The sequence below is a fragment of the Castanea sativa genome, chromosome 5 (genome assembly GCF_040712315.1).
Source record: "Castanea sativa cultivar Marrone di Chiusa Pesio chromosome 5, ASM4071231v1".
NCBI lineage: Eukaryota > Viridiplantae > Streptophyta > Magnoliopsida > Fagales > Fagaceae > Castanea > Castanea sativa.
The window spans coordinates 15417524-15440344 of NC_134017.1; the positions used below are offsets into that span (position 1 = coordinate 15417524).

The following is a 22821-nucleotide window of genomic DNA, read 5'->3' on the forward strand; positions in this document are numbered from 1 at the left end:
GAATCTTTGTGTTTTTCCTTAGGATTTGTCTGTTTTTAAAATAAACGATGTAAGGCTTTATATAGTTGAAAAATGGGGGCTTGGAATGGCTCTCAGATGATGTGAGATTCATTCCAAACTTGCCTTTCATAGTTTCTGAAACCCTACTGTTAGGACATATGTGATTTAATGTTAGGAACATATGTCAAATTAGAATTGGCTAATCCTTTAACAAAACACACTTTACTTGTAATTGGGAAGATCTAGGATGTGTTTAATGCTTCAAGGATCAAGGTTTCAAGATCAAGTGTTAAAGCCATACAAATCTATCCAAGAAACAAGTGAAAAAAGTGCTGGATTTTAAAGCTCGACACCTAGTATCTATCGACGTTTAAAAAGCTGCTGAAGCCCGATGGTTGTCTTCAAAAACTAGACCAAAGCATGCTTTGCCTCGTCTTCCATGTTCGCCCCAATTCTAGTGAACTTCTCGGGGCTGCTCTCGTCCAAAGGGACGTCTTCTAACACCTCAATGGGTTCCACTATGATCTTTCCCTCGTCTATATTCATTGCCTGTACATGCTCGTCCATCACCAGCATGGCTAGGTAGCACTCTCTGGCGGCCAACTGATCTCCTTATACTTGGCCCACTCCATGCTCGGTAGGGAATTTGATGGACAAGTGGTAAGTAGAGGTTAAAACCCTCCAATTATTCAGAGTCGGTCTTCCAATAATAGCATTATATGACGATGCACAATCAATAACAAGGAAATTTACCTTTCTGGTTATCTATTGTGGATACACTCCAACCACCACTAGCAATGTGATGGTGGCCACTGGCTGCACCCTCATTCCTTCGAATCCCACTAATGGAGAATTCATTGGTCGAAGCTGATCTCATCCTAGCCTCATTTGCTGGAATGCGAGGTAATACAAAATGTCAGCAGAATTGTCATTGTCTATCAACACCCTCCTGGGTCATGTAGTTAGCAATGAGTAAGTTGCTGACTATCGCGTCATCGTATGAGTGGTGAAGTCGTCCTGTATCCTCGTCTGTGAACATAATGGCCTGCTCATCTGCTTCCCTCGTCCTGGGAGGTTGTCCAGATAGCTGGACGTTCTGCACCACCTTCAAGTATGTCTTCCTCGACTTAGATGACTGCACTATCGAGGTTCCTCTAATGATCACTCTTATCTCTCCTAGTGGGGGTCATGATGACTCCTCCACCTTAGCCTTCAGTTTCTCGTCTCTCTAGTCTCGTCCAAGGAAATTCCTTAACTTTCCTTGTTTAACGAGATTCTTTATCTACTGTTTTAAATCAAAGCACTCGTCTGTGTCATGCCCATGGTCTTTATGAAATCGACAATACTTGTTCCTATTGCACTTGTTAGGATCACCTTTCATCTTATCCGGCCACTTCAAGGACGGATCATCCTTGATCTGCATAAGAACCTGCTCTAATGGCATACTCAAGGGTGTGTATTGCTGATTTCTCGCTGAAGAACCTGCCTTCTTACCATCCTTGTCTTTTCTCTCCTCTACCCGAGCCTTCTTTGGACGAGGTCCTTGATCTGAGTAACACTGGTGGCCCGCTACCGAGCGCTCTGCTCTCTTTCTCTTCTTGGCTATAATAGCGTCCTCAGCATTCATGAAATTCTGGGCCGAATTGACAAGTTCGGCCATAGTCTGTGGTTCCTGCTCGGAGAACTTATGGATGAACAAGTCAAAATTGACCCCATTGTGGAAAGCAGCCAACAATAACTTGTCATCCATTTCATCCACCGTTAAGGCTTCCCTATTAAACTAGGTAATAAAGGACTGCAAACTCTCATTTTTCCCTTACTCTATAATTAGCAAACTAGAAGAGGAACGCTTGCGGCGTTGTCCTCCAATGAAATTATTGACAAACAACTTACTCAACTCTTCAAATGATCCCACTGAATTTGGGGTATTTTGTTAAACCACACCCACGCTGGTCCCTTACGTGTGGTAGGGAAGCTCTACACATAATCTCATCTGGGACCCCTTGAAGGTGCATGGTCGTCTTGAAAGTAGCAATGTGATCCCAAGGGTCACAATTTCCATCAAACGAATCTAAAGAAGGCATTTTGAATTTCGGAGGTAGGGGATGACTGTTGATGGAAGCCGTGAAAGAGGAGTCCGTTCGGTGAACTAAATCATCCACTAGGTTTGCCCGCCTCATGTTCTCCCTCATCTCATCCATGACTTTTCTCATCTGGTCCATCTCTTTTTCCAAGTGTGGCACTCTTCTTGAAGCAGTACCCCTTGTCTAATTTTTGAACGCAACATTTTCTCCTCCACCTTCTTGACTCTGGGCTCGTCCTTCCATGTGCCCATTATGGCGCTGCCTCCTAAGGTTGATCTCCCTGTTCAACTCCTGATTCTGACGGGTCAGTTCTGCTATAGCGACAGCCATATATTGTATATGTTGAACAGAAGGCGGTTGCATGACAAGTGCTGGCTGGCGATCGCGAAGGGGATTACTAGAAGCATCCCTACTCTCCTGGTGGCCTGGGCTGGTAGCTCTTGATCTTGTTCGAACCATTCAGCCTTTTTTTTCTAGGAAAGGCTAATTGTTGAAAACAAAACAGATAATCGAACAAAAAGAACAGTGATTTCCCACAAACGGCACCAACTGATGATGCAAAGAAAATCAGTAGGCTGGATGCTTCGGACTTGAAAGGACTACTTGCTCTTTCGATGGCCTGGAAAAGAAAGAAAAGCAATCAAAGGTGACTGGGGTTTCCGGCCAAGAATCCTCCGATGGCAAAGTTAGTTTTCTCTCTATATTTTCGAAGTTCCAACTTTTTGGGAAATATAAAGCATACCTTCTTTTGGTTTGAAAGGGCGTTTATATACTGTCCTAAAGACAGTTATCAAACTTGTAATCTCCACTAGATTTGAGGAGGTGTGAGGGTTCAGGAATCACCCCTTCAACTGTTTAGGAGTTACATTTTTCCTCACAAAACGATCACTGGAAGTTATGCGTGTGATTTGGAGTTGTTATATTCACTTTGGAAATTTTCTCAAGTGTCAAAGGCTCATCCAGGGAATCTCGTCCAAGGAACCTACAGTCAGGTGCATCTTGCTCCCAACATAAGGTCGTTCCTTTCTGGATGATCTTTCAGGATGAGGCTGATGGTTCACTTGGATGACATGGCATGGAGTTATAAAATCATCCACGTAAAGCCCCGTCTACGCACTTTACTGCATGGACGGGCTTATTCAGGACGAGGTTCTTGCAACCTTTGTCTACTTGGTTTTTCCATGGACGACCTCTATGGATGAAGCTGGAGTTGTATTTTTATACCCCATCAAAGTTTATATACCTAAAGTTTGAAAGGTATATTAGTAAAATGTTATTTAATTAAATAGGTCAAATGGGTTCCAAGAGTTGAACACAAACCTGACAAGTTTATTAAACAAGTTAGTCATGTCAAACCGAATATAACATGAACTCGTTAAGTCTCAAGTTATAACCTGTTAATTTCATATTGTGTCATGTTAGGTTTGTGGGTCACGTCAAATTTTGCCTCCCCTATGCTTAATAGTGATATAACTTGTTTAAATAATGTAAATTAATACACCACAACCCAATGTGTTTAATTTCTTTTGTGTGTTGTTAACAGTCATGGCTGCTCTATTATCACAAGTTATGAATATTAAATGTTGATTTATGAGTTGGAATGCACTTTAAAAAAAATGAGAAAAATGCACAAACACCACTAATGGTTTCTTGCTAAAACACAAAACCCTTTGAAGTTTTAAATGAAAAACTATCACCACGCACCTTTAGCGCGATGGTCACTTCATAAGAATAAGTGTTTGTGGGGTGTGAAGAGTAAGGGTCAGGGTTCAAGTCTCCAAAAGAAAGCTTTATACACATATACACTTAGATTAGGCTAGAGTAGAATTTCTATCTTGTATAAAAAAAAATTTTAAAAAAATTGAAAAACTTAATCCCATGTAATGTTGTTTTATGTTTACCGTCAAACATCCGTTGAAATATACTTAGAGCTATATTTTCGCAGGAAACAAAACCACATGGGGTTTTGTGTTACACTCTAAGGCCTTAAGGGGTTAAGTATTATACAATTAGCATTTTACACACAAAACAATATCATAGTGGGATTTGGTGTTATATAGTCAAAAATTCAAGGATCAGGTTCTGTGTTTTACCGAAAAACCACAAGAGGGTTTTGTGTACTTTTCACCCCAAAAAAAAAAACCTTCTGCTATCAAATTTATCAAAAACTGTCCATTCCATCCATCTTGAAATGACTTGATTAAATTTTACCAATTTATCAACATTTAAATAAATGCTAAAATTTACTATTTTGGTATTTATTTAAACTAAGATAATATAGGAAAATTTAATTTACTTGCTTAAAAATGAATTATAAGATTTTCTAAATCCCACAGTAAAGCTACCCTAAAAATTTTAGATCTTAATCCCTTATTGATGATTCACAATTGGGCATGCTCTATAGCAAATATAAACAAGTGAAGGGTTTTTTTTCCCCTTAAAATAAAGGGAAAAATTAACTTTAACTCTATACTTTAAAAAGTAACAAATTCATTTCAATTCATTTAAGTAGAATGACATTGTCTTGGAGTTTAATATAGATTGAGGGATTAATTTATTACTTTTTTGAAATTTCGAAATTTAAATGTGTTAACAAATTAAATCATGTAGTTTTTGAACTAGTGTTAGTTTAAAAACTACAAGATTTAATTTGTTTGATCACTAAATTTGTTACGAACATTAGGATATTCTTTTGAGTCATCACATGGTGGGTTGGAAGGGAAACTCTGTCCTTTTTTCTTTTTCTTTTTTTATGAGAATATTGCAACTTTATTGAAACGAAGATAAAACCAATACATTATGAGCTAAAGCAGACTCAACCATACTTGAATTTTCCTCTAACCAAGTTACATATGAAACAATATCTTTGGCATACTGATATTTTTGGAAACTCTATCCTTTAATAGTAGTGAAAACTTTTTCTTTTCTTTTTTGGTTGAGAATCTTAATAGGAGTGATAACTGATAATAAAGAATGAATCAAATTTTGGCGTCACAATGAGACATGAGAGGCTTATATATGTCAATGCGTTCTTATTTTACTAGTCAGTCTTCTAAATAAATGAGAGTAAGTCATTTGCTAGTGTATATATATATATATAGCACTCGCAGCCTTAAAGGATCACTCATTCTCGTCTATATAACACACTAGCATGAACAAAAATTTGCTGCGAAAGACCAAAATGAATGGCGCATCAAATCTAAAAGCACGGTTCCTCTTTTTTTTAGCCATAACTTTTCTTGGCAACTCAAACCTAGCTGCAGGAAATAATCAGAACGCTGTAAGAAAACTTGATGAAATCCCCGGTAAGTACTTCTTCATCCCAATCTTTCTTTCGTGTGCTTGCCAAGTTGTGCATATATGCATGCTTTCTTGGACTTTTAGTCTCTTAAAAGTTAAAATGGAACGAGTAATTCATGGGGACTATTTGTTATAGAGAAGTTTGCAGTGCTTTTATAGTGAATACAGCCTTCCTTTTCCTCGAGCTTTGTTCTTCTTAGAAGTTGTATTCCTAATCATACGATCAAAATTACTCCACTTCTTAGACAAGCTTATAAACTTACCATTTCCTGTATAATATATATTTTTCCGGGAGGGGGTGTTTGTTATTCCTCTTATCTCATAAAATATAAAAATAAACAATCTAAATGAAGTGTTCTATACTATTTTCCCCTATGATGGAATAAAAAGGAATTTTTTTCTCCTAGATTTTGTCATCAAAACATGCACACTATATATGTATTGAGTGTCCGTTTGGAATCCGCTTATTTTGCTGAAACTGAAACTTTTTTTATGAAAGTACTATAAATAAAGGCAAAAATTAGTTGAAATAATAACGTAGGACCTATGGGTAGTACCAAAAAGTGCAGTAAGATTCATAAATAATTGCAAAAATAAGCTGGATAGTAAAATAAGTTGACAAAAATAATTCATGCCAAACAAACAGTGAATGTGGCTTTAGTCAATGAGTTTTGATTTTTTTTTTTTTTTCTGAATAAGAAATTCGTTATTAGACATAGGAAGAAACAAGGTCTCACACGTCAATTAATAGACAAAGGCTACTTGCTAAAATGATTTTTAATTTTTAATTTTTTATATAAAGTTCTTCTGGAGAGCGTCTCTCTCTTTCTGTTGCGGTGGACTCCAGATTTCCTTTAATATTAGGCTTTACAAGGGGACGCCTATTGGACCCAAGCATATGGACCAATGCCTACAGTGACTTATTATTATAATTTTGTCTCGACTTCAAGAATTCACTTGAAATAGCTGTTTCACGGCTGACATTTTATTTTTTAGATTTGCCTATGTATAAAGTATCAGTCAAAATTAGCTCCCAAAAAAAACCACTCAATTAAAATTTTTAATAATTTAATATTTAATAGCATTTAGATTTATAATATTTAATTTTCTAAAAAAAATTATAATATTTAATTAAAACTATATAATGGACAAATTTCAAATTGAGGGGACAAAGTCGGGAGAGGGAGTATATGTATAGCAAGCTTAGGGCATCCAGCGTAGCCTTTCTCACAAGTCACAGCGAGTTTAGCGGCTTTTTGGAATTTATTTATTTATTTATATGGAATTTGATTATTATATAGGAAATAGGTTTTCGTAAACTTTCTATACTTCTATTTTAAATAGTTTGATGTGAAAATTTTTTTTTTTTTTTTTTTTGAAAAACACAAACACACACACATATATATATATATAGGGAAAGAAGATGAAATAAAGGAATAGGCTCATGTAAACATAAAATTTAATCTCTTTGATCACATGAGAGAAAAAAAAGGTTTCTAGCACATCATTAATAATTGGAAATGACTTATATTTTATTATCATACGTTAAATTAGAATAAATCCTTAGACTTATAGAAAGTATTAATATATGTTTTAATTGGTCCCAAATCTAATGTTCAGGAATATTGGTAAAGATACTATGATAGCATGTTAAATAAATTGAGAAAAATAGGCATGGTTGGAAAGTCTTAACATTTTAATCAAAGTCAATGTCAACAGTCAAAGGAGTGGGTCAACAATATGAAAATTTTGGTCAGCGGTTTGGTTCAATTAAACCGATTCAACAAAAAAACTCAGGAAAATGTTAAACGTGGTTAAGGATAATTTATTGTGGAATCTACTTAATAAAAAATTTGTATAAATTGATGAAATAACTGATACTAGTACTAAAGTAACAAGTAAAACTCAAAAGTTAGCTCTATTAACTCTATATTTTATAAAATCAGTAAAAAATCTTACAAAAATTTAATTTATTGAGAAAAATTGTTTCTTAACGGATACTTTGCGATGCTCGTTAACACTGCCCAACAGCCAAGAATAGGACTAGAGTCACGGATCAGATTGGAGTGTCGAATTCGAGTCAAAGTTGGTTATGATGAAGTCCAGTTAGCTCGGTAAATGAGTCTGTAGATGTTGTAGGGGAAGGTGCTAATGTATGTGGCACTGGCATGTAGCTAACTTGGATATGGCTGACGTGGTGAATCAATTGGTGACATGTGGCATGATATGAGAGGCCTAGAACGATGACAGGACATGCTGATGTGGCAATGATAAGCACTAGTGGAGTCGGGATGCTGACAAAGCAAACTGACGTCAGCGAGGGCAAACCTAGCTAGTTAAGGACCCAAAATGTAGTAGGTTCGTTTGCAAATGTTAGAATATGACCAAAGGACATTGACTTTGATGCCATTTTTGAAATGTTGTGATAGCGTGTAAATAAGTCGGTGGAGAAAAATATTGTGGATGTAGAAGTGGAAACATAAAACTATTAACAAAAAAAAAAAAATCAAATAAAGACATTAAAATTCTCATTCCCCTAACTGTCAAATTATAAAATAAAATAAAAAAGTAATGCATATTGAAAATTCAAGGAAGAAATTGATATTCATCTTACAAGTTAAGGGTGATATTTCTAAAAAGCCAACCATGCCGCTGTATGTCATTTATTTTTTCACTTTTAAAACTTAAACTAAAGTAATATCACCAACTAAATCAAATCCCAATTAAAATCACCAACGGCATTGGCTAGCATTTTTGTGGTTAGACTTCACTCATGCATTTTTTTTTTCTCCAACAACAAATGGAAGATTTGATCTTTTCTCAAGAACTTTTAATTTAATTTAATTTTAAAAAAAATTTCCTGTGAAGATGCGTACTTTATTGTAGTTGTGTATAGTATAATTTAATTTATGCATTTTGGCTAAGATCAAGTGTATAGTATAATTTATCTCACCCTTCCTTAAAAGTTATCACAGTTTTTAAGTGGAGTTTGTGATATGTATTTATGTTAAAAACTTTTTCCCTCTCTTTGTGTGTTTATTTATCAAAAAAAAAAAAGTCATTGATATTTCTAAGAAACCTTGTCAAGACACGTTTCAGTTCAAAATATTGCATAATCCATATTGCAATTTCTACAATGTTCTGAATAGAGAATTTTTTTTCAAACATGCTTGTTCTTAAAGTCATCTATGATATCTTAATGTTGTTATTTGCTAATTTGTTAGCATGAACAGCACATTGCAGTTTAGAATTATTTCAGATATTCTTTCACTTATTTTGTTCGGTAGTATAGCTTCCCGTATGCATGTTCCACTAATCAAGCTTTAACACACCTTGTCTGATCAATTGTATGTTGATTTGGCTAGATAGTCCTATGTAATATAGGTCCTCAACCGGTGTAAATTTGTTAAACACAACGAGGCTATTTAGGCGTTTGTACTTCCCATTAAATAATTAAATCCTATTTACTTGTGTAATAGCTTTTAATTACTAGAATAAAGACTACAATTTTGAAAAAAATAAAAAAGGTTAACATCCGAATAATCTGAAACTTTAAACAAACCAAAACCAACGTTTTGGCTTTCACATACATATACAGTTTTGTCTTAGCATGGGAGTTCCCAAGGCCACAAAAAGGTAGGTGTTGCAACAACATTGACTCAACTATGTTTGAAGCTTAAGCTATTTGAAAATTTGTGTCTTCGGAATTTTGGTGCAAGTTTTATCACTGAAAAAGATGGGGTGTTCTGAAACTCATTGGTACCATATTTGAGGAGACCATATTGATTGTTTATGTCTAATTAATTCTTTTTCAAAATTTCAAGGATTCATTAGCATTGATTGTGGTAGCAATGAAGATTACATTGACGAGGAAACCAAAATCCCTTACATATCAGATAAAGAATTAATAGATACTGGAATAGTTAAGACGGTATCCCCTGATTCACCTACAGATCTTCCACAGTGTCTAAAGAACTTAAGAAGTTTTCCCAATGGCACAAGGAATTGTTACACCCTGAGACCAGAGCAAGGCAAAAACAATAATTATTTGATCAGGGCAACATTCGTATATGGGAATTACGATGGTGAAAACCCGATACCGGTATTCGACCTACATCTTGGGGTTAATGAGTGGGAAACAGTGAATTTAACAGATGCTGGTCCATATGGCTTCTATTATGACATTATTCATGTTCCCTTGATGGATTACATAGACGTATGTCTAATAAACACGGGCCGTGGGGTACCCTTCATTTCAGCTTTGGAACTACGGCTTTTAGACAATTCCATTTATCCAACTCGAGGACGGGCACTGACAAAAATATTTGGATATGACGTTGGCAGGAACTCTTCTGACTCGAACATCAGGTGAGTCTTTTATACCTTCCTAAGCTAAAAAATAAATTAGTTCAACAATTTCCTGGATCTCATATTTGCTTCATCTTCATTTTTCTTTTCCTTTTACAACAGAAGTTTTTTCTATCACTGAATATTCATCTTCAATAACGTGGTGGCTATTTCCATTGCATATCATGAAGAATACTTCAGATGTTAAGAATGTTAAGGGAAAAAACCTCCAGAGATAGAGCTCCCATACAAGATACAACTTACAATATTACTGGGGATCTCATATTTGCTTCATCTTCATTTTTCCTATATTTTTACAATGGAACTTTTGTCTGCCACAGAATATTCATCTTCAATGGCATGGCTAGAACTTTTTCCATTGTATATGAAGATAATTATTGTGTCCTTACCATTTTATGATCTATTACACCACTCAGGATTATCATATATCTGTTATATCTTCTCAAACTTATATGTTAAGAAAAGTGAACTCACCATTGTTACTATTGAATTATCTAAAAGAAAAGGAAAAAAAATGTTTCTAGCTACCTTGTTCATGTTCACCACCTTTATGCATTTCATAAATTTTTTTCCATGACAACAGTATTTTAAGTTTCTAGTTACCTTGTTCATGTTTATCAACTACAAAAGCACTTGAATGCCTACTCATATAAATAATATATAAAGTTGTTCCAGTTTCATCCAGAAGATGAATATGATCTCTCTCTCTCTCTCTTCTTCTTCTTCTTCTTCTTCTTCTTCTCTTTCTTTCTGTTTTTTTTTTTTTTTTTTTTTCAGGTATCCAAATGATGCCTATGATCGCATTTGGAACCCTGTACAATTTGATCAGTGGATGCCAATTACAACAGGCTCAACCATTTACAGTGAGAGCAGTGAGAATCCTTATAATTTACCTGAAGTTGTATTCAGGACTGCTGCCAAAACACAGAACTCAAGCTTGCCCTTGAGCTTATACTGGAGTCCGCCAGATTCTCATTCAAAATGCTATGTTTACTTTCACTTTGCTGAAATTGAGAAGCTTGAAGCTGGCCAGCAGAGGGAATTAAAAATTAATTTGAATGGCGAGCGCTACCTGACAGAATCTGTTAAACTGGATTATCTAAAACCACAGACCATAGTCCAAAATAATCTGCCAATTAGTGGAGAGCGGATTCACTTTTCTATATCTGCAGTTGAGGGAACTAAGCTTCCTCCAATTCTCAATGCTGTTGAGATATTTGTGTTGAAAGAGCTCCCAAATAAACCAACTGCCGTCGATGATGGTATGTTTTCTTCTCATTTCTAACTTCCTTTCAAGGATTATGATCAGTTTGCTGCTAACTTATATGAACAAGAGATGCTTCATCTGCTGATACAATACCGCTTTAAAATATCGGTGATGGTCCTTTCAATAACTAGGAAGACGGAGCCATCATGAAGAAGAGTTTTCCATATGAGCCTTTGTTCATTGCCAAAATAGAAAATGAAATTTTTTTGTCTAGCAATTTTAGTCGAGAAATCCTTCTTATACAACTTTTATCCGAGCCACAACACTTTTTGGCCATGTCAATATTTTTTTCATCTATCAATGAAATCTGTGTTCTTTTTTTTCCAAAAAAATAAAAACAAATAAACAAATCTCTCCATGCCACATAGAATAGGGTCATACAAGTTCGTTAATTTATTGTGAAAGAAACCTTCAAATTATTTCACAGATTTGATGAAATGGCATGGTATCATGACTTGCATTGTTGCTGACCACCATAGAATTTTCTGTTGGAAGTTCACTTTGAACATCATATATGCTACAAACTGGCAATTCATCATCATAGCAAAGGCATATATGTTCAATTTTCTGCAAATGTTGGATCTACCTGTCACTTTTCATCTTTCTATATGATTTTGTATTATGAATTCACCCAACTTTCATTCCCACGTTCTTTTTGAATAAAAAAAAATTATAGTTGAAGCTATCACAGACATCAAGAAACTTTACAATGTGACTAAAAACTGGCAAGGCGATCCATGTGTCCCAAGTGAATACTCTTGGGATGGTTTGAGCTGCAGTGGTGACAATCATCCAAGGATCATCTCACTGTAAGTGCACTTCCAAAACATCAAAGCTTTTGGTGACTCATGTTGTAATATTTCAATCAATATATCATCTTATAGGAAAAACTCTACCTTAACTTGGAGGATCACAAAAATGGACCCTGATAATAACTGATATGAAAATATGATGCATCATTTTAGGACATTTGACAATGGAACAAACTCCTTTCATATGCAATAAAAAATATAAATAAATAAGTTCGGTCATGCCTTCTGATATTTGATAGAATTTATTTAATTTTTACGGAATGTTCAAACACAGAACCTCTCCAAAAATGAGAAAAATCTTGTTTGAAATGTAAATTATCTTTCAAAAAATTGCAACAATTCTTCCTTATTTCTCAATGACAAGCAGGAACTTGAGCTCAAGCAATTTGACAGGGGAGATTGCAACTTCGTTCTCCAATCTCAAGGCAATGCAGTCCTTGTGAGTTCTAATTTGAATTGTGATTGATGTTTAACATTCAGTTAATATAAAATAGTCCCAGCTAGACACTGGCAGGTCAAGCAACTCTATTTGCTAGGTTGAGATTACCAATCAGCAGATAGATGGTGGATCCCTTAATTACCCAAGGATTCAATGCTTGGAGAGTGTATTCGTGGGATTTAATGCCAGGAATTTTTAATTGAAAAATGCTATATGCAAGTCCTGCAATTTCATATCAGTTTTTCCAAAAGAAAACAGTTTTTTTATCTTAACACATGTGGATATGTTATTCTCAAAATCTTGCTAACTACTGTTTCAGGGATTTATCATACAATGACTTAACTGGGCTACTGCCAGAATTTTTGTCAGAACTACCGAATTTGAACACCCTGTAAGTTGTTGAGCTTTGATCTTGGTATTGCAAACATAACTTTTTGGGGAAGGAAATTGAGGTGATCTGCATAACAATATCTTTGCAGTAATGTAAGTGGGAACAACCTCACAGGTTCAGTTCCTGAGGCTCTTCTGCAGAAGTTTAGGGATGGGAAATTGGCCTTGAGGTTAGCTTATCTTCCTTTCTCCAATATTGTACTTAATAATTCTAAATTCATTTTGTCACTTACTGTGTTTTATTTCTTTTCCCTTTATAACTGCTTTTTATACAGCCAAAACTGGAAAAAAAAAAAAACAAAAACAAAAAAAAAACAAAACAAAACAAAACAAAAACAAAACAAAACAAAAAAACAAAAAAAAAGTAGTAAATGTTGTTCACTGATATGTACAATAGATGTCATTTATATTTCAAACATCAATTTGTATTGCATGATGACTGCACTATCTATCCATGTAGACTATGTTTAAAGACTTACTTACCATGGATTATTACCTTGATGCATTTTATGCAAGTGTTGGCGAAAATCCAGATCTTTGTCTGTCAGTTCCATGCAAGAGAAAGAAGAAAAAGGAGGTTGTTGTTCCAATTGTTGCATCTTCTATAGCAGCAGTCCTGGTCCTTCTGTTCATCTTTAGTGCTTTGATTATCTATAGAAGGAAAAGAAAAGGAGGTACTTCTTTCTTTATTTTCTGCTTGTGTAATCATTATCACTTTTCACTGAAGTAAGGTCGTTTACAAGAGACGTATCACCCAATCCCAGCGAGTCCTATTTTTACTTTGATACACCAAAGCCTTTAAGAAAGTTATGAAAGATAATTATAGAAATTGAAGAAAATAAAGTGAACGCCTAATTAGATTTCAACCATGGCCATTGTGGCCAATTACATAATCAAGAGTCAAAGGCGGTAAATTATGCAATTGATCAACAATTTTGAATACATCCATGGACCATTCAACATGTGAGCAAGTGGTAAGTGCACTCATTCTCTTCATGCAATTCTTGGGTATGAATCCTGCTTGAGTAATGTTTCAGTTGACCTATACCTTTATGGTTTAAGTGGGATGTATTTTTCTCAGGATTGTCATCCTGGGACTGTAGTGGTACCCTTTTTTCTCGACCAAAGACAATATCTCCAGATACATAAAAATGCAGCCACAACTCCACAGAGTCAGAGATTATCAACCGTAGTCTCCATGGAGTTCACCGTTCTATAGAATTGAAAATATTATTACGCTCTATACACCAAAACCATGTCATCCCAATCCCCTGCTGTTTTGTAAAAGAACCTGTTCCAGTCATCTTCAATTCATGATATTCAGAATGATAAAGCCAGCAAACTTAGGGAGATCACTTCATACAATCTTGAGCCCATGCTGACCTTATAAAATCGGACAACTCATGCAATCAAGACTTCCTTTAGCTTTATCCGGAGAAGGCTAAAATGTCACTACAGATGGATTCGGTGGCCCAAGCCCATGAGTTTATTTGCATTCACTGTCTGGGATAGTAGACTCTGGATTTAACCTTCAAAATACTGTGTGAGATGAAATCCATTTGAGGACACAAACATGAGGGATTTAGAACATAAACTATACATATTCCTCCACATCCCTCAAACATTTTTTAATAGATTGTGCATGTTACAATTGTGAAAATCTTCCTTCTTGTAGATATGGTTACCAAATCCAACATCAAATCAAAGAATCAACAGTATAGCTACACAGAAGTTGTGAGCATAACTAATAACTTTAGAACCATCATTGGAGGAGGAGGATTTGGAAAAGTGTACCTTGGCAAACTGAAAGATGAAACTCAAGTTGCTGTTAAGTTGCTCTCTGCTTCTTCAAACCAAGGCTATAAGGAATTTCGAGCAGAGGTTAGATTGGACATTACAGCCAATCTTTTCAACTACTTGAGTACTTAATTTTAAATAGAAACTGTGATTATATCATGCAGCTAAAAGTTTTTCATCCAAGTAAATTGTTGAATTGGTTTGAAATACAGGCACAACTTTTAATGGTAGTTCATCATAAAAACTTGGTTTCTCTTGTTGGATATTGTGATGAGGGTGCAAAAAAGGCACTCATATATGAGTATATGGCTAATGGCAATCTGCTCCAGCATTTATCAGGTATTTAGTTATTTACTGGTTACCATTTGTGTCCAAAGGGTCTTCACCATATGACCCTTTATAAGTTATTTCTGTCAAATCAGAGCTAATTTTTATAACAGCCCAGCTAAAATATAAATTGATATGTTTTGGCTGCAGTGACGAACACAAATGTATTAACTTGGAACGAGAGAATTCATATTGCTGTGGATGCAGCACATGGTTTGCAAACAAATCGATTACATGATTATTCATCTACTATATATTTATATAATTTTTTTTTTTTAATTTTGAAATGGTTTTCTAATGGAGTTGCAGGGTTGGAGTATCTACATAATGGTTGCAAGCCACCTATAATCCATAGAGATTTGAAACCTTCCAACATTTTATTAAATGAACACATGCAAGCCAAGATAGCTGATTTTGGGCTGTCTAGAGCCTTTGCAACTGAAAATGACTCTCATGTGTCAACTCGCCCAGCTGGTACATTAGGATACGTTGATCCTGAGTAAGTGTTTGCTGATTTGATATGCATGTTTTAAAAAAAAAAAAAAAAAAAAATTGAAGCAAGAGCGTATTTAACTTTTCAAGTATCATGTACGTATGTTTAACTGAGATCTGCTACACAATAAGGATCACATTATTCAATTTTAAGAGTCCGTTTGGATAGAACTTATTTTGCTGAAACTGAAAACTGAAAACTGAAAACACTGTAGCAAAATAATTTTTAAATGTGTGAATAGTACCGTAGGACCCATTTTTAATGAAAAAGTTGTTAAAAAGTGAAATTTGTGGGACCCATGAACAGTGCATTTGTGCACTGTTCATGGCTGAATAGTCAAACCTTGCGGCTGGGTTTGAAAAAAAAAAAAAAAGGAAGCAAAACGCAAACGCAGCCATAAAAGCTGTATCCAAAGGGGCAATAAGTTCCCAATGCATTTAAAACCTATCAAATTTACGAATTTCTTTAATAGCACAAAATTTGTGAAATTTTGCGGTTTTTAACTATCTACTATAATAATTTCGATGCTTGGCTCACATTCTACACCAGTGGAAGTTATCAAAGCATAAGAGTGCGAACAACTATTATTTAAGGTTCAAGCAATAAACCATTTAATCACCAAGTACAACTAGGATATAATGGAAGTAATTGCTAGAAAAACTGCACCAACTTACGAGTTTCTAGCATTGATCTAGCCACTTGTGTTTTACATGCAGATTTCAATTATCTGGAAACTTTAATAAGAAAAGCGATGTCTATAGCTTTGGGATTATTTTGTTTGAGCTAATCACTGGCCGCACTGCAATAGTACGAGGCCCTGTGAGAAACAATCACATACTTGACTGGGTTAATCCTTTGATTGAAAGGGGTGATGTTCAAAACATTATTGATCCAAGATTAGAAGGAGAATTCAATAGTACTTCTGCCTGGAAAGCTATAGAGATAGCCATGTCATGCATACCATCATATGCTATCCAAAGGCCAGACATGAGTTACGTGTTGGCAGAACTTAAAGAATGTTTAGCTCTGGGGATGGCTCATGAAAGAACTCAAAGGATGGCAATTGAGGGAAACTTAACAACTTCAAACACTCCATTCAAAAAGACCCGTTTGGAGCATGAATCAGATATTGTGCCCCATAGTAGGTAGAATTTTTATTTTTGGATATTTGATAGTTGGGACAGGGAGCATTAGAACTTGGACATCTACGGTGAAAACACTAGGAAGTGTCAATTGAGCTATAAAGCCCAATTGACGCATATTAGTCATCAAATAAATGATTAGTCATTAATTGAGTTATATGACAAGTTTGCATTAAATTAGTATTTGACGAACTTTCTTATATCCTTGTTTTGTCTTTTGTTCAATGAAAGTATGAGCGTGTATTATAACTTGTTTCTATATTTTCCAATGGACCATTAAATTATAATTATGCATAATTTATATTCTGCATGTGCGTAAGGGTTTAGTTTTTTTAAGAAACATGTTATGTAATAACAAGTGCATTATAATGGTCTAGATTGTCAACTACAATGGCTCGGTATTTTGAACAGATCAAGTCCGTATTAAAGCCAATTTTAGACTGTAAATTCTCTTGTTTTATATTTTATAATCACCACTCATTAAGCTCTCTTTATTTTATTTAAATATATCTTAAGTTTTTTAACCAATATATATATATATATATATATATATATATATATATATATATATCTTAAGTAGGGGAGGGGTTCGAACCTTGGACCCGTTAAAAACATACAAGAAGCATCAATTGAACTATAAATTATTGGCCACTACTCATTAAGTTTTTTGAGTAAAAAAAAGAGCACTTACAACAATGAATTCAGGCTGTAACCTAGCAATAAATTTCAACCTATAAATTGTTATCCTAGCCCAAAGTTTTTTGTTTTTGTTTTTGTTTTTACCTTTGCTTTTTTTTTTTTTTTTTTTTTATGTGAGGCCTGGGCCTGGACCATGCCCAGAGCACTTGATTACACTAAAGGTGCACCGATTGCAATAAAGGTGTCCTTGTCCCAAAGGTTAGAGATGGATACAGCCCTCCTCTTCCTCCGTCTTCTTTTTTTCTTTTTTTTTAATGTATTATCTTTATTCATAAATATATATATATATATATATATATTTTTTTTTTTTTTTTTAAGTACAACATAGTCCCTAATGGTTCTAAGACTAGTACACAACTTGAATACAATTTTTTTATTATAATATAAATATGATATAATTTCAACCTAATGTTCATTACATGATATTTTTTCTTTATCATGAAGCCCAAGACACTAATTAGTTTTTGAAATAAGTAGGGCTCAAATTCTAAATTTCTTATTTAAAATTTTATCAATTGAGTTAACTTGAATAATAATGCTATGGACAGTCTTTTTTCATAATAAAATTTCACATCTGCTAAGATAATCAACGGTGAGAGGTGGAGAAAGAGTAATGAGTTCATGAGTGAAGGTTGAATCCGCATCAATCACTTAAAAAATGGTGGAACTGATTGTAAAAAAATGTCATGCCCGCAACATTATTGTAACTTGAATGGATTCAACTCGAGGTAGAGCCCTATTAGGCTGGTGAACCTGTGAGCTGCCCATTTTATATTTGCCACTGTCACACAATTACTAAATCACGATCTCATTAATAAGGAAACTTGTGGGCTGAAGTAAAGACTTGATTTCAAAAGCGGCAATGAAGGACCTCAAAAGTGGAAAAGTGAAATAGATTGTTGATAACTGTGGGGTACCAGAATTCTGAGTGAGGCAATTACATCATGTGTCATAGCATGGCCGAGAATGGCAGCTACTGTGCCGAGGAGTCCACGTCATCAGATTCTATGATCATGTCATCAAAGAAGGCCTTATTGTGTAGAAAGAGCTTTGAGAAGGGGACTGGCATTGATGTGATTGAAGAGCTAGTGGCTGCCACCATATTTAATGCATCCCACCAAACCTCTTGGCCGCATTTATGTGGAGAATACCCTTGAACAATGCTGCCTTGGTTGCCGCATCTTATAGGGGTTCAGAGGGAAGGTGTCTGATGGGACTAGCACTTGAGTGGTGGCCTGCGTGTTCAAGAAATGGAAGACCAAGATCATCTAAAAGGGACTATATAAGATAGAAGGTCCCCTAGAAAGAGGGGCAAAGTTGCGGAGAAAAACACTGTAGCACAAAGAACTGGAACTGTGAACAAATCTTATAGTGATATATCCAAGAACAAACCTCCTTGGACTTGGCCGATGAGAATTGCCCTTCTCCATACCGTGGTTACCTTTTGTTTTACCTTGTTTTCTTGTTATTTATGGCCCATAAGTGAATGTTATCTAACCCATAAAAACCTATCCTTTGAGCCCACTCTCTAACAAATTTATTGTGTTTGGCTATTTAGGCCTGGGTGCCCCAATCGTTTGGGCTCTGAAGGCAAATCTAATCCTTCCAATTGGATGCCAAGTGGGTTGAAGTCGAGCCCTCGTCAAACATTAGGGATGTGGATGCCAAGAGATTTGTGTGGAAAAACATTGTTACTTGGTTTAGGATCCCCCATACCCTTATCTCGAACAACGGCATGCAATTTGATAGTGAGGCCTTCAGGAGGTATTGTTGTGACCTAGGCATCACAAATAGATATTCCACCCCTGCTTATCCACAGGGAATGGACAGGCTGAGGCTGTTAATAAGGTCATAGTGAATGGACTCAAAAAGAGGTTGGATGATGCAAAGGGAAAGTAGGTGGAAGAGTTGCCACATGTCCTTTAGATATATCAGACTAAGCCCCGCAGATCTATAAGGAAAACACCATTTTCAATGACTTACGGGGCCGATGTCGAAATTCCTCTCGAGATCGAGTTCCCAACACTAAGGACAAGCTCTTTCACTCAGGGCAACAATGATGGGCTATTAGAGAAGAGCTTAGACTTGATCGAAGGACGAAGAGAAAATGCCATGGTCCAATTGACCTACTATCAACACAAGCTCAAGCAGGGGTACGACTCAAACGTCAAGTTAATGCCACTAGCTCCTGGGGTTTTGGTACTAAGAAAGGTTCTGGATACTGCAAAGAACCCAGCATGGGGAAAGTTAGGGCCCAACTAGGAAGGGTCATATTGCATCACCTCGATAGCTGTAATAGGGGATTATTATCTTGAAGATCTAGATAAAAATGTTGTACCCCGCCCCTAGAATGTAAATAACCTGCGAATGAATTATTATTAATGAAAGTCTTTGCTGTCGTATATCATTCATTACATTATGCATTAAATATTCTAAGTGTTAAATAGAACCTCGGCTGTGCCTTAGGTAAATTAACAACAAATATTCTAAGTGTTAAACAGAACATCGGTCATGCCTTGGGTAAATTAACACCTTGATCAAATATTCTAAGTGTTAAATAGAACCTCGGCCGTGCCTTGGGTAAATTAACACCTTGATCAAATATTCTAAGTGTTAAATAGAATCTCGACCATGCTTTGGGTAAATTAACACCTTAACTACATCCTCTGAGTATTAAATAGAACTTTAGTTATGTCTAGGTCCTTGGACCTTCGTTGTGGTAATTTGAACAAGAGGACATTCATAAGCATCACTTGAAACATTTGTAAGTATACCAAATATATCCGTTATCTGTTTGAGATTTTATTGTCCCCAAAGTCCTTTAGACTTATTGGCAAGTGGGGGGTTAAGTGGAGTCCGATGAGGATGAATGCCCTGCTATTGTGTATATTTTTTAGAAGTTAAAAGTTTACTTTGATGAGGCGGTGGACTTGGTAGGTTCAACTTGCTATGTTGCTAATCAGGGAGTAGTGATAACTATGCTACCACTTGTGCATATAACTAAACAGAACCATGTCTCATTGTCATATTAGTTAAGTGTTAAATAAAGCAAAGACTATGTGAGGATCAACATAAATACCACAATTACGAAAGAAAAACCTATAATTATTATTGATCGGAGCCTTGGAAAAAGGTAAGTTGCTTACAAAAACTCAAACTAAATTACAAGTCTCAGGAACAAAAAAAAAATAGATAAAAGAAAAACAAGGAAAAGAGGGGGAGGGGGAGGGGAAGAATTCTAGGCTAGGCCTTGGGAGGAGGGGGGACATCCTTACTGCTTGGCTTGGGGGGGAGGGAGGGTTTATGGCCTTTGAATTAGCTCTTTTGGACTTAGGATCTACCTCCTTCGCTTTGGGTACAGCATCTTTGGCCTTGGGTGCAGCATCCTTGGGCTCAAGGAAAACCTTTGGCTCCTTGGCCTCTGGCAAAGGCTTGACCCCCTTTCCCTTCTCCTTATCCTGTGACGCCTCCGCCTCCGAGACCAATTCGCCAACCTTGTTAGGCTCCTTAGGGATCTCAGGAAGGGGAGGAGGGACCTGAGTGATGGGGGGATGCTCGAGCGCGATGGACGGCGGGGCAATGGGGGGGAAGTGCTGAAAGGGCTACCCGGATGTCTTGAGGGTAGAAGATATTCCCCTCCTTCCTCCACTCTGAGGTAGTAGGGAACCCTGCAAGGTTGAGGGCCTCTATCCACACCTCCTTGCAATAATCCCTGCAAACCTCTGCCAACTCATCCACAAAGCGCACCTCTGTCTCGTCCACCTTGCGGTTGTATGCTGTCAGCGCTAAGACCTCTGCTGCTTACTTGGTGCCTGGGTTGCCATTTTGGCCTTCTTCAGCTTCTCTCTTAGGTCCGCAACCTCCTTCTTGGCCATTTCATGTTGGATTTCAGTATAGTGCAATTTTTTCCGTTACTCTTAGGTTTACGCCTCGGTAGTCTATAGACCAGCCTTGGCGCTTCTCCTACCCTTCTCCTCAACAGTTAGTTTCAAGGAGAGCTCCTGGATCTTCTGCTTAGAGGGACCCAAAGCTTTGTCAGCCTCAGCGCGAAGGGTGGCCTCGATCCTAGCCTTATTTTTGGCTTTGTTCACCCATTCCTCAGTTGTGAAGACCTCTTGGATGCATTGCACAAAAACGACAAAAGAACACATTGTCAAATGAAGGAAGTGACCTGATATGGTGAAAGAAAGGTCTACCAAGAGACTTACCAAAGCCAAATCCCTTTTAAGGGATAGGAAGAGGTCTGGCTGTCTCATCTTCTTCAGCGGGGCCATATCCTCCGACAACAGAAGAAGCTGCTCTAAGGCTTCGGAGAGGTGGAAGGCATGCCCTTTTTAGACTTGGGGAGGCACGAGACCAGCCGAATAATGGGAGACCTAGATTTAAGGTAGTAGCCCGAATCTGCGAGTGAATGGCACTCGTACATCCAGAAAACATCATGCCAGGTGAGGTTTAAACCCATCTTCTCGTTGAGGCGTCTACACTACCCAGTACTCTAAATTGGTTAGGCGCACACTAGTGAGGGCAAAGCCTATGGGCTATCAAGTAATCCCTTGTCACCCTTCCCATGGGAATCCTCATCATGCCTTCTATAAAGGCTATCATAGGGATAACTACTTCTCCTTCCCTCTTAAGGTCAGCCCATCCGTCCAGGGGCAATACCGTAAGGAGACGCTCCGGGGGATCTGATATAAGACCCTAAACCCCTCTATACCTGCGGCAGAGTCAACTAAATGATCGAACCTACCCATTATGACAGACTAAAGTAAAATGTGGGAGATGCTTGCTAGAAAGAAGTAAAGAAAAGAAGGCCAAGGAGATTGGCCGAGGAGAAAATAGCCTAAAACTTAAAGAACTTATGAAGAATAAGGACAAAGGACGCCTCAGGAAGTTCGCGAGAATCGAAAGGTTTGGAAAATCTTAGGAGCTTAAGAATATGGGAAGCCTTGGAAGTTCGAAAATTTGCAAAGTGGGAAAAATAACTCTCCAGTTGCCTTATATAGGAGGCAAAATTGGGTGGGAGTTATCCCGCCCCAAATTTCGAGGAAAAATATCAGCCATTGGATCTCCATCTCACCATAGGACATGGGAACAAGGCGCCGCCTGGAGCATTTAATGAAGTGTTATGGACTCTAAAGCGTCAAGAGTAGTTACAAGACAGGGAAAATGACATTGTCACGTGGGAAAGTAGGGAAACGTGCAGGGTCAATCACTTCAATTCAAAACCCCATTCTTTCTCCTCAAACAAGAAGGAAACGCTGGAGTTTTAAGGGGCTATTGTGGGGTATCAGAATTTTGAGTGAGGCAATTACGCTACATGTTATAGCATGGCTGAGAAAGGCAGTTACTGTGCCGAGGAGTCCACGCTCTCGGATTCTATGATCACGTCATTAATACATCATCAAAGAAGGCCTTACTATGCAGAAAGAGCTTTGGGAAAGGGACTGGCACTGATGTGATTGAAGAGCTGGTGGCTGCCACCACATTTAATGCATCCCATCAAACCTTCTAGCCACATTTATGTAGAGAAGACCCCTAAACAATGTTGTCTTGGTTGCCACATCTGACAAGGGTTCAGGAAAGGTGTCTGATGGGACTAGCACTTGAGTGATGGCCTACATGTTCAACACATGGAAGGTCAGAATCATCTAAAAAATGTCTATATAAGATAGAAGGTCCCCTGGAGAGAAGGGGGAAAAGTAA

General features: G+C 36.8%; 1 protein-coding gene across 1 annotated transcript; it reads left to right on the forward strand.

Annotated features, from left to right (window-relative positions):
- The first annotated feature begins 5235 nt into the window (after window positions 1-5235).
- LOC142634494 (putative leucine-rich repeat receptor-like serine/threonine-protein kinase At2g19230) lies at window positions 5236-16636 on the forward strand. Its single transcript, XM_075808788.1, has 13 exons — window positions 5236-5389; window positions 9209-9752; window positions 10530-11014; window positions 11696-11828; window positions 12199-12270; window positions 12590-12661; window positions 12750-12830; window positions 13177-13334; window positions 14336-14541; window positions 14670-14796; window positions 14935-14997; window positions 15094-15283; window positions 15994-16636. Exons 1-13 carry the CDS (start codon window positions 5236-5238, stop codon window positions 16424-16426), a joined length of 2718 nt encoding a protein of 905 aa, XP_075664903.1. The 3' UTR covers window positions 16427-16636.
- The last annotated feature ends 6185 nt before the right edge of the window (window positions 16637-22821 follow it).

What these genes read in the sequence shown, in the direction of transcription:
- LOC142634494 (XM_075808788.1), top strand. Translation starts at nt 5,236, where the DNA reads ATGAACAAAAATTTGCTGCGAAAGACCAAAATGAATGGCGCATCAAAT. An exon ending in CATCCAAGGATCATCTCACT is followed by an intron (nt 11,829 to 12,198) that starts GTAAGTGCACTT and finishes AATGACAAGCAG; the next exon opens with GAACTTGAGCTCAAGCAATT. An exon ending in GATGGGAAATTGGCCTTGAG is followed by an intron (nt 12,831 to 13,176) that starts GTTAGCTTATCT and finishes ATTTTATGCAAG; the next exon opens with TGTTGGCGAAAATCCAGATC.